Source organism: Giraffa tippelskirchi, chromosome 3 (assembly GCF_054371585.1).
Source record: "Giraffa tippelskirchi isolate mGirTip1 chromosome 3, T2T-mGirTip1v1.2.pri, whole genome shotgun sequence".
Lineage (NCBI taxonomy): Eukaryota > Metazoa > Chordata > Mammalia > Artiodactyla > Giraffidae > Giraffa > Giraffa tippelskirchi.
In genome coordinates this window covers 70211050-70224008 of record NC_137277.1, presented here as the reverse complement: position 1 = coordinate 70224008, position 12959 = coordinate 70211050, and the positions used below count along the sequence as shown (strand labels likewise).

Sequence of the window (12959 nt, the reverse complement as noted above, 5' to 3'; positions counted from 1 at the left end):
TCTTAAATGTACAAGATTGGAAGGATATCAAGAAATGAGATTGTTACTAATACACAAATTCTATCAATATTGATAAATACATCATTTCAACTTTTTCATTTATGTCAGAGAAGCAATTACAATCTCAAACATTTATTTCAATGTGCGATCAATTTTTGGTCAATTTGAAAATACTCAGAGCTTTAAGATTTGCTTCCAGGAGGGGAGGGTGTATTTTAGACATGATCACCGTCCACATAATCAAAAACATTGTTATTGTTCAGTTGATAGGTTGTGTCTGACTCTTTGCAACCCCATAGACTGCAGTGCACCAGACTTCCCCATCCTTCCCTATCTCCCAAAGTTTGCTCAACATACATTAGCCTTAACTAAGTATCTTACCATTTAAGCTGCATGTCTATTGAGAAATATTAATGGTGGTGGATTTTTGTTTAAATCACTTACCAAAGGTCCAAGTTTTCCTTCAGGACCTTGGACACCAGGATTTCCTGTCAGACCCTAAAAATTAAAAGCAACTGTCAGTTTGCTGCTGACCTGCCACTGAAGTAAAGATTCTAAAGAGTAACAATAGCACTGCATTTAAGAGATCCAGTCCTGTTTTGCAGTGCCCACTCTCTGTAGCTTTAGGCTCCTCTAGACAAACTCAGAGCTCCGTCATGGACTTCACCCAAACTGGCTTCAGAGGATACAGGACAGACAACACAACATGCCAACAAGGTACCACAGGTGGAACCCTCCATTGGGAAAGTCCTCACAGCACAGCCTTCAGGGCCAGTCTCTAAGCCTCCTATAATGGGAGGCCCCATGTGAGGAAATCCATCTACATGGGAAGTGCAAGGAGCCACCCTGGTTTGAAATCTCAAAGTGAAAGTGAAGTCGCTCAGTCATGTCCAACCCTTTGTAACCCCATGAACTGTAGCCCACCAGGCTCCTCTGTCCATGGGATTCTCCAGGCAAGAGTACTGCTGTGGGTTGCCATTCCCTTCTCCAGGGGATCTTCCTGACCCAGGGACTGAACCCGGGTCTCCTGCATTGCAGGCAGATGCTTTACCCTCTGGGCCACCAGGGAAGCCCTTGAGGTAATCAATTTTTTTTAACAGCACCTTGGACTTAGTATACCACTCCTAGCAAGGTGAAGCCCCAGGTACAAGTCTCTGCAAACTCAAGAAATACAATAGCTATGCCTCCTACCAAGTTCTTAATATCCTTCAGAGTCCTCCAAGTTTAAAATCTATAATCAGGGGTCCTTTTCACTAAAAGTAATTGGCCATTCAGTGGGCATTCCACCTTTATCAGGTATCTAGAGAAGATTATCAAAGCAAAGAGGAACCCAAGGACTGTTTCTCACATAGAAGGAGAGAGAAAGGGTTGTAGGAGACTTTTACTCCTACCTCTAATGCAGGGTTCAAGATAAAGAACTTATATTGAGCCAAACATATCTTTCCAAGCAACTTTTGTATAATTTTTTCCCTTTAAGGGGCATTGTTGACAACTGAATATGGGTATTTACATAGTTTGAATGAATTTTCAAATGACATTTTGTTAAAATGAAATTTACCAGGAACACTCTCTGGTAAAAGCCAAATTGTTGTTTATCAGCAAATAAAAGAAAATTATAAAAATTGATAAATTGGATTTTTTTGAATCAAGTGGTAAAGTTATTAATACATACCCCTTTGAAAACAGGAGATTAGAAGTTACTAGTTTTTTCTATACATGATAAAAATAACAAACAATTCATAAGGAATAAAGTCAAATCCATAAAAACAAAAAAATGTTCCAAGTTGTGAAATCAAGTTACTAAAAAATAAAACCTTTTAAAAACCTTTAAAAATGGATTCTCAGGAACATATCCCTTGGGTTGATGTAGCAAAAAATTGCTGTGTTCTTACCCGAGCACCTGGAAGCCCAGGTTCACCTGGACGCCCTGGATCCCCCTGACCTCCTTTAGGTCCTGAAGAGCCAACAGGACCCCTTTCTCCTTGAGCGCCCTGTTCCAAAGCAAAGTAGAACACGTCAGGAAAAAAGGAATGCAGGCAAACAAAAGCAACTATATGCAAAACCCTTGTTTCATAAATCAAACCACAAGTGTAAAAGAATTGGTCAAGGTGGGTACAAAGACCTCTTTGTAAACCATGTCACTTCACATTTTATTCTCATTTGGAATCCTTGTAGTATAGGCTTTTCATCATTATTTAATGAGAGTTGTGTTTAAAGCCTCACTCTAATAACTTAGATTTAGAAACCCCAGAATTTTAAAAGCGTCTAAATTTCTAAAGAAAGGCAACAAACTATACCAACTAAAGGAAAGATTTATGATCTGTTCTTCTCAAGAACTTCCCTGGAAAGTTTGAAAAGCAAACTCCAGTATACCTCCAACTATCATCCTTCTCCCTGAGACCTCTGTAATGAAGAAATTGCACAAGAGGGATCTGGCATTAGGTCTAATATCTGTGTCCAACTGTTTTCTAGATCTGGAACCCACGTGAGCCAAAGCTAGATCACCATTCCGGACTATGGCATTTTTGCATCAGCACCCACATGAGTGTCAGCCTTGAAAGGATAAACTTACCTTTGGTCCAGGTAAACCATCAGAGCCTGGAAAGCCACGATTGCCAGGAGCACCCTGCAAGTGATCAAAGTGTGATTGTCAATTGTGGGTGTTTATGTAACATACAATGAATGGGTAATTTTTATTCTTAATATTATAGGATTTTAGGAGCTATGATCAAGCCAACACAGCAATAGATATGTATAAGAAAAAGTAACCTGACTAAACAGAAAGAAACTTTAAATTTTGAAATATACATATATAAAAATACTGAGCCAAATTTATTCAAATCAAGAAGTATTCTAATGCTTCACTGTAAAATCAAACCTAGAAAAACTGATACCTAGATATAGATAAAAGAGACAAAGAAATGGTACCATGTTTGACAATCACAATGTCAGTGATTGCAGGCATTAGTATTGTCTTGGATGTGAAACTGTTTACATTCTCTGAAGTTCTATACAAAAGTAAGGTGATATTGTTAATCTCCCTTGCAGATGGGTTTCATTATAGTCCAGCCACAGCAACTTTTTCTGATCGTTAAAGTCACTCAAACTTTTCAGGCTTCCTGGATTTGCATTTGTTGCTTGCTCTGCTGAAAATGTTCTTTCTTTCAAGTTTCTTGCTGGCTCATCCTTATCTTATAGATCTCATCTAGATGCCAACTTCTCAAAGAATCTCATTTCCTAAGTACCTAATCTAATGACACATGTCTGTCATACGGTTACTCTCTACCACATCACTCTGTTATTCTCTAAATGTAAAATGTGTGATTACACTAAGGAAATCAGAATTGAAAGAGACACGTGTACCCCAATGTTCATCGCAGCACTGTTTATAATAGCCAGGACACGGAAGCAACCTAGATATCCATTGGTAGACGAATGGATAACAAAGTTGTGGTACATATACAGAATGGAATATTACTCAGCTATTAAAAAGAACACATTTGAATCATTTCTAATAGGGAGGATGAAACTGGAGCCTATTATACAGAGTGAAGTAAGTCAGAAAGAAAAACACCAATATAGTATATTAACACATATATATGGAATTTAGAAAGATGGTAACAATGACCCTATATGTGGGACAGCAAAATGGGTACAGATATAAAGAACAGACTTTTGGGCTCTGTGGGAGAAGGTGAGTGTGGGATGATTTGAGAGAATAGCATTGAAACATGTATATTACCATATGTGAAACAGATCACCAGTCCAAGTTCGATGCACGAAACAGGGCACTCAAAGCTGGGGCACTGGGACAACCCAGAGGGATGGGATGGGGAGGGAGGTGGGAGGGGGTTCAGGATTGGGGACACAGGTACACCAGTGGCTGATTCATGTCAATCTATGACAAAAATCACCACAATAGTGTAAAGTAATTAGCCTCCAATTAAAATCAATTAATTAATTTAAAAAAATCTGTGATTATATTTTTATTTATATGTTGACTTATTTATTGCTTACCTCCCCACTAAACTATTGTTTACAGCCCTCCATGGAGGCTGGGACCATAGCACTCTTGTTCACTGATGTGTCCCAAGCACCGTGTATCAAAATTTGCATGGAGCAGTTGTTCGATCAATATTATTGAATGAATGACAAAACAATGATTAGACAGTTGGCTCCCTTAATTCACAGATAGCCATACTGAACTGTGTAATATACCTGCTAGCATTTCTCTTAACTGCTCTAGTTTTCCTCAATTTCCCAAAAGTTCCTCGAGTAATCTCCCCACAACTATAAGAATTTATTTTGTTATTCAAATTTTACCCTTTCTCCCATTGGGCCCGGAGGACCAACTGTTCCTGGATCACCTCGGGGACCTCGTTTGCCTTCTTCACCAGGTGGGCCAATTGGACCCTGGATACCATGTGGCCCCTATTGAAAACAGAAGGACAGATAATAGAAAGAGCCATTCAGCAATCGAGATACAGTCAAAAGAATTCAATTAGTCACAAATTTTAAACTATATTAAGTGAACTATTTCCACTAAAACTATAATTCTCTTTATCATCCTTTTAAATACTTGAGTATTCTGGGCTTACACTTCGGGATCACATTCATGTTCCTCTTATCATTTAAAATAAATAAAACCTTACCGGTTCCCCTTTTGGTCCAGCTTCTCCTTTGAAACCTGGGACTCCTGGATCACCCTAAAGTAGGAACATAGAAAACTATAAGAATCAGGATATTTATCCAACCCAACCTTCTTTAATTGTTACAGTGAATGGGCTTTGGCAATTTCTGCAGCAGAGTCTGTACTGAATCAATAATACAGTAATTTTTTTTAATGTACACAAATCTTATAGAATGTGAGTGAAATTTTATAAAATCCAGAATAGTTAGGTAGCAATTTGTATATATTACAGTGATCTTCAAGAGATTTACCCTTAAAATCTTATTTTTAATCACGCATAGTATCATGATTAGAATAATTCAATTATTATTCCAGTTTGATAATAAAAATTAGAACTAACAATGACAACTTCAATAGATATATCTATTTAGGGTCTATTTTAGGAAATAGATTTTGTTCACTCAAAACCAAAGTAATTTTATATCTATGTAGTATTTATTAAGATTTGACAACTTCAAATAGGGTATTTTATGTTTAGAGTATTCTAGGGTTTGGTGGCACGTATAGAATTTTGGTCTTTATATACCAACTGTACTTTAATTTGTGGGAACCAGATTGCTAAATTGAGAACATGATAAAATAAAATGTAAAATATCAGCAACATTTATGTTTTTATAAATTTGTCATCAGTATTTGAAAAGGACTTATCAGTGTAGCCAAATTACTTATAACAGGATCCAAAATATTTGTTTTAAGTAGTACTAGCAAAAATTTTAATTTTTTTATATCAAGCTAAAAGATACATAATCACAACTTCTCAGTGTTTATTTCTTAAGAACTAACCATACTACTTTACCAATAGATGAATACACAAATATAAAATATACAAATTTCTACCAAATAAAGATATTCATTCCATATAAACAATATATTGGAGTCACTCTTCAAGAATAAATCTCAAGATATAGCTGTTGAACACATGTTAGCCACGCTGTTGTTTTAAATCCCCATGAAACTTCCATATTTCCCCATATTGGCTTGCAAAATATTCTCATAATATTTATCATTCAACTATTTATAAAATTCTATGAGGTGAATCATGAAGTTATGACCTTACTATTTTAAATAAAAGAACACTAAAACTGAACAAAAAGCAGTAATTTTCCACTTTGAATTTAAACACATAAATTGTACAGTAACATTTGGCTTCCACTTTAAAAAAATTTCTATCTTCATTTGCCTCATTCAGATAAGTTACATTATCTATGTTCACTGTATTTCATAACCTATTATTGATATTGATATTTCTCTGGTGATATTAGATGTATTATACAGGGTGATAATTCTTTGAAAGACATTACCGGTTGGCCTCGAATTCCGGGAGGTCCAGTGCTACCCTGAGGTCCTGGAGATCCAGGGGGTCCTGCTAAGCCAGGAGGACCAGAAGTACCCGGAGAGCCCTATTGGAATGCAAGAGTAATAAGCAGAGATCTCAGCACAAGTCTATGGTCACTGTCCAAAGTTCACTGTGTCCCTGTGAACTTCCCGTGGCTTAAATGCAGTTAGTTACTCACCGTTGGGCCTTTGGCACCAGGTGTACCATCAGTTCCTACTGCACCCTAAAGGATACAGGGAAAGTTCACAGGATATTAAGCCATATGTTGGGTAGTATTCAGATGTCCACCCACCTTCCAAAAGGAAGCAGAAAAGTTTAACCAAAAAAAAAAAAAAAAAAAAAGGGATAAAGAAATCAACCATTATATCATAAAAGTCACTTTTGTGACTAATTCTCTTTTCCATAAAATGGACAAAATTTGCAGAGTTGACAAGGGAAATGTTTTCTTTCTCATGAGTTCTGAACACTCAATCAGAATTGAAAAAGAATATATTAAAATAGATTGCCTTTGTTCTGATGTTATAAAGCATGTCCAACTTGGAGTGACAAGGAACTTACAGGAAGACCTTGAGAGCCAACAGGACCAGGTGGCCCAGTTTCACCTCTTTGCCCCTGAGGACCTTCAGGGCCTCGTGCCCCAGTGGGACCTGCTTCTCCCTAAAGGGGTATAAGAGGGAAATGTTAATTTTAGAAAAACCTAAATGTGATGTGGTTCAAAGCTGACTGCTTATTTTACATTTTACACCTAATCATTTAAAGAGGTCAGGAGCACAAAGCAGTTTATAAAGGGTGTATGCCAAAGTTTTCTTCAAGGGTTGGCATATTTTCCCACCCCTCTGGATGCTATGATGCCTACAGCATGTTAGAGCAGAGCACCTGGTCAAGGTCACCTGATAGCCTTGAAACACCCCACTTTTCAACCCCAGATAGGAGTCCAGATAGTAAAAATATAGGATGCCTGGTTAAGTTTTAATTCAGATTTGAAAAAATGGATCTCAGTGTAACTCTGTCCCACGCAATGTCTGGAAAACATTTATACTAAAAATTTATTCTTTCTTTATTTGAAATTCTAATTTACCTGGGTTTCTGCATTTTATCCAAGATACTTATACCTGCTGCTGCTACTGCTGCTGCTAAGTCGCTTCAATCGTGTCCGACCCTGTGCGACCCCATAGACGGTAGCCCACCAGGCTCCGCCGTCCCTGGGATTCTCCAGGCAAGAACACTGGAGTGGGTTACCATTTCCTTCACCAATGCATGAAAGTGAAAAGTGAAAGGGAAGTCGCTCAGCCGTGTCCGACTCTTAGCGACCCCATGGACTGCAGCCTACCAGGCTCCTCCGTCCATGGGATTTTCCAGGCAAGAGTACTGGAGTGGGTTGCCATTGCCTTCTCCACTAAATACCTAATGTAGGTCAAATCCTAGAGGAACCTGGACCTGGAATTTTAGCACTAAAAATTCTAAGATTAGGGAGGCTCATTGATATCAATAAAACATACAGAACCCCTATTGAATCCTAGTATCCTTCACTGAAATACAAAGAACTAGATGTGAAAGTTTTTCTTCATGCAGAGAGCCAGAAACCCTGGAAGGACATTATAGTTATAGCAGAATTGGACCGAAAACAGACTGGGGGTGGGGGTCTTTGTTCTGGGGGTAGGGTGTGGAAAACAATTTCTGAGAGAAACAGTTTTTCAAGGTGTTTAACTTATTAAGCAGTTCTCAGTAGCCAACAGACAGTACTAGAAAAACCCAGGAGGAGAGGGAAGTATCCAGAGTGAACCATTATATACACTAAAATGGCTAGTGAAGTCTTGATCAGAAGCCACAGTAGGTGCAGAAACCACTTCCTGCCAAGTCAGGGTCCTGGGCTTCATGGGTATTCTTTCTTGAATTCTCTAGCCAGAGCTCAGTCCAGAGCTCAGTTTTGGGGGTGGAGAGTCTCACAGTGAGAGAGAGAGAGGGAAGGGATTTTGCATATTTTGATTGAGGTACACAGGGAGGTTGGGTCCTCCAAGGTCAAGAGTCAGCAGCAGCAGACTTGGGACTTCAGGGAGCAGACTGAATACAGAGGGGAACAGAGAGGGTCCTCCTCGGGTAAGCCCACAGTGAGCTCTCAGTCAGAGGAGGGACTGCTTATTGAACTGTCAGAAGGCACCATTTTAAAATAGAACAGCCACATCCCTGCGGCAAAGAATTTAAAGTCAACGTTAGAGAGAGCCAGGAAAATAGTTTGACCTGATGACTCCCACATTTCAAAGAGCATTTGAAATGTCAACTATGGACTGTTTGCTTGTTTGTTTCGAAGTTCAGATTCAATCTGAGTGACCCCACTAACAAGAAGCATGAGCCTATACGGAGGCATTGTCCACCTCAGGCACTATGCTGTATGTGTGTACTAAGTCCAGTCATGTCCGACTCTTGGTGACCCCATGGACTGTAGCCCACCAGGCTCCTCTGTCCATGGGATTCTTCAGGCAAGAATACTGGAGTGGATTGCCATTTCCTTCTCCACAGGATCTTCCTGACCCAGGAATCGAACCCACGTCTCCTGCGGCTCCTGCACTGCAGGAGGTTTTACCGCTGAGCCAGCATTGTGTTTTTCAAAATTTGAAAGTAGTGTTCTGAGTTTATTCACGAATTTAGCTTATATAATCTTAATAACTCATGCCCATCGAGTTGGTGATGCCATCCAGCCATCTCATCCTCTGTCGTCCCCTTCTCCTCCTGCCCCTAATCCCTCCCAGCATCAGGGTCTTTTCCAATGAGTCAACTCTTCGCATGAGGTGGCCAAAGTATTGGAGTTTCAGCTTCAACATCAGTCCTTCCAATGAACACCCAGGACTGATCTGAGTTTGGGTAAACTCCAGGAGTTGGTGATGGACAGGGAGGCCTGGGGTGCTGTGATTCATGGGGTCGCAAAGAGTCGGGCACGACTGAGTGACTGAACTGGACTGAATCTTAATAACCTCTTACTGCAATCCTTGAATTTATCATCCAAAGTACTTGTGAGAAAGAACAAACTGTGACTCACTACAAATGTAAATCATCCCAGCAGAATATTTTAATCCATTCTCACGGAGAGAGCCAAATAGCCTCCCTGCCCATTCCTTTAATGATTGTGTAAGTTGGGGGTATAAGGGGAGGGGGGAGGCAGATGTGAAGGACAATATTGCGTGAGAGAACAGCCTTTTGACAACCTCAAATTTATTTTAACCTCCTATTGTTTAGAGCTTTATGCTATTTATTACTGCCAGACACAGTACTGAAGAACAGAGTTATAATTCCAATTAAACTTTTTCCTTGCAGCTGTTAAATTGTCTGGCATTAGAGTCCTAGTGCAACCAGATTCTTTGATATTACAGTTGTATGATTATAGGTAATTCTTTTTAAATTACTTATATAATAATATCACTTTTTTCATTTTCTATTTTTTCCCTACCATAATGGACATTGAGAGGACTCTAGGTGCTTTACTTAGCTAACAACAACTTCCATACTCCTCAGTGAATTAAATGACATTCTTTATTTGGGGATTCATGTACTTAAGTGATTCATGTCATCAAGAGCTACATATATTAACATCTTACCTTCATTCCAGGATTTCCTGGAAAACCAGCAGAGCCAGGTATCCCAAGAGGACCCTATTAAAGAAACCAGCAAAGTGATGAGACATGTATTTTAATCAACATTTTATCAACATGTAATCTTTTATCCTTTGAACATTCTGTACTTTATATATAGGGATAATCCACTTGGTATTTTAAAATCACAAGGATAATGTTGTAATTTTATTATAAGAACCTTGCAATATTGATATGAGACGTTGGTAGAAGAGATGTCCAGTGGTATTAAACATACCAGTATCTCCTAGTTATAGCATATGAGAGTAAGTCAGCCACAAGCACAGACTGCCTGAAACAATTGCTTCTTGAGAAATTACTTTCTTTGTATTAACCAAGTAATAAAGATAGCTTTTAGAAAGTTACACATTGTACTAAAACCTAGAATCTCACTTTATAAAAATGATATTTAAGAATCAGCTGGATATCTTAGAGTGATTTTTTTCAGGCTAATAAAAAATGAATATGTGTCACTATACTATGTTTGGAAAGGCATGAATAGAGTCTAAACCATTGATTTAAAAGCTGAATTTAAAGGAAATTAGTGTAGATGAATTTCATTCTAGGTTATCCTGATTCTTCTTTGAAGACTGCATTTTAACGCCATCAAGCTTTGCATTAATAAAAGCCCTTTTAAGTCACACTTTTTTCTTCCTATAGTTTGTTTCATTTTTGTGAGTAACAAGGGAGAAGAGATCTTAAGGACAAGTAATTTCAAATCCAATTTACCCTCATAGTATTTCCCTAAGTTTACTGTGTTTTACATCAATCCATCCTGTGGACCATACTATACTCTTATTCTCTTCATATGCTCATCTTTCAAGACTAAGCTTAACAGTTGTTCCTCTTTTAGTCTTCCTTGAAATCTTTTTCTCACTACTGGTGTCAGTACAGGTAGGTCCCCATACTTCATGCTGCTTTCCCTATTACAGCAGTTAGCAGTAGCATTATGCTACAATAATAATTGATATATCTCTCTTCTTTGATAGGGAAATGTTCAAAAACAAGCTCAGTGTATTTATTGTCTTTTTACTCCAAGCACCTGGGACACAGTAGGTGCTTCATAAATGTTAATGAATGTACAAATGGAAGAATGAGTGAATAAATGAATGAATGAATATGAAAGCAATACACTCACCATTGGCCCAGGTTTTCCAGGCATACCATGTGCACCTCGTTGTCCCTAAGTAGAAGAAGAGAGAAGATAAGAGTACATTTCTACAGCACTTGCTGACAAGTCATTTACTTCACAAAAATGTCCATGTTAAAAAATTGGAGAATATCTATTAAGGTTAACTGACAACAACCTTAACTAGGTTAAGAGCAATAAAAATACACATTCATACAATATGGGTAAGGGAGCAATAAAATACATCTATCCAAGGATAAGAAATAAAAATCAAAATTGGAAATATAAAACTGTGTAAAATGATTTTGCTTTTACTTGAACACGTCACCTTCTATCAAATGAGCTCAAAGACAGAGAAACTTTGAACACTGGGCTATTCTTAATAGCTAGAATAATAATAATAATGTGTTTGGAGTAAAACAAAAAACTAAAGCTCACATGCATATGCATGGACTCACCCACAAAGGAAATTAAGTGATAGTGAATGCTGTATGTGTCACCCAGATCCCCCTTCAGCACAGAAGTAAGCATCCTATCACCACTGGAAGTGTTGTAAGCTGATGGCTCACACTTGAGAGCCTCCCCACAAACTGCTGCAAGATGGTAGCTATTCCAAGATTATGCTTGTGCCCTTCCATGGTCAGTGCAGTGAAACAAAAGATTAGCCCCATTCAAAACAGTCTGAAGAGCCATTTCAGCTCCATAGTTCTCATGGAATGGAAGATTCATGGAGACTGAGGCCTCTGTTGCAAATGTAACACAGCTTTTAATTTCTCCTTGTAACAAGTCCTGCTTATTTCATTAATTTCTTCATAGGTATAGTTTCTGAGTGCACTCTTCAATAAATTCCTTGCACACAAGTCTTTGCTTTGATGCCAGTACCTTGGAAAACTGACTCATATACCATTGGTGCCAGAGATAGTCAAGAAAGCAGATGCTAAAATGGAATTTTTAATCCAACTTCCACACTTGCCAGCTGGTGATAGATGGGGTATGGAATTCTCTTGGCATGCTGTAGTGATGCGGTGGTAAATATTGCTTCCAACGGTGAACTGAGATAGGGTACACATGTAAGTGAATGGGGGCTTCCCAGGTAGCACTAGTGGTAAAGAACCTTCCTGTCAACATGGGAGATGTAAGAGATACAGGTTTGATCCCTAGGTTGGGAAGATCCCCTAGAGGAGGTCATGGCAACCCATTCTAATATTCTTGCCTGGAGAATCCCATGGACAGAGGGGCCTGGTGGGCTATAGTCCACCCGGTCACACAGAGTTGACCTGCTTCAGTTCAACTGAAGCAACTTAGCACGAACACAAGGGAATGGGCTATGGGTGCAATAGCTCAGGCATTTGAGAAGGTTTAAAGAATGTAACAGTTATAAAGTTAATGGAATTCTATGGGTCTTGTTGAGTGAATCCACTGGAGAAAGATGTTGTAAGGCTGATGGTAATTAATCATCAATATAAACCTCCTTAGCAGCATTTAAAAATATTATCATCTTCTACAGCTAGAGGGAAGAAAAAGTTGAAGATCAGCTCAGGACTTAATGCTAAAGGTTTAAGTACTCTTGAAAAGGTTGAATTCTAACACATGGAAATTCTGCTATGACACAGTCAAGGCCCTTGATTGGAAAGATGGGCACTGAAATCTGGCACCGGGATATAGTAAGAACTTTGAAATCTCAGGGACCCTGAAGCCTCTGGGCCTACAGAAGTGATCCTGTCCCATTAACAGTTTATACTTCCCTCTTGCTTAAAGATGATACAGAGCCCTCTACTTTACCAGACAATATATGCTATCACCACCACCTGCTCCTCCCCTGGCCACTAGACCAAGAACTAGCATCAAGTCACAAAATAGCTTGGTTGAAGGAATGCTGTTTCTGATAAAAGAAAAAATAGATTATTTACCAAAGGCGCTGTAAGTTCTATACCTCATGCAGAGGTAGGATTCAAGAAAGAACACATGGGACTATGTCCTAAAGGTACAGGATAGAGAGGGACAGGGTATAAAACTGGAGAATTTTAGTGATTTGGAAGCACTCTACCATAATATATATGTAACACCCGGATAAAGGCTCTGGGAAATAGTATTAACAGGGAAAATAGCTTTTGGAAACTTGGAAAGAGCAATGGCCCACACTGAGGTAGAAATGCCAGAGCTGCCTGGGCAGACAGTAGA

General features: G+C 38.7%; 1 protein-coding gene across 4 annotated transcripts in view; it reads right to left on the bottom strand.

Annotated features, from left to right (window-relative positions):
* Positions 1–12959, bottom strand: part of COL5A2 (collagen type V alpha 2 chain) — a 153828-nt gene that overhangs the window by 33634 nt on the left and 107235 nt on the right. For all 4 annotated transcript variants that reach the window (XM_081581417.1, XM_081581416.1, XM_081581414.1 and 1 more), the window contains 10 exons: positions 10788–10832; positions 9617–9670; positions 6585–6683; positions 6205–6249; positions 5992–6090; positions 4653–4706; positions 4324–4431; positions 2573–2626; positions 1893–1991; positions 445–498 (listed from right to left, as the gene is read on the bottom strand). In XM_081581417.1, the coding sequence (XP_081437543.1) occupies positions 445–498; positions 1893–1991; positions 2573–2626; positions 4324–4431; positions 4653–4706; positions 5992–6090; positions 6205–6249; positions 6585–6683; positions 9617–9670; positions 10788–10832 (711 nt within the window). The remainder of the gene's footprint in view (positions 1–444; positions 499–1892; positions 1992–2572; positions 2627–4323; positions 4432–4652; positions 4707–5991; positions 6091–6204; positions 6250–6584; positions 6684–9616; positions 9671–10787; positions 10833–12959) is intronic.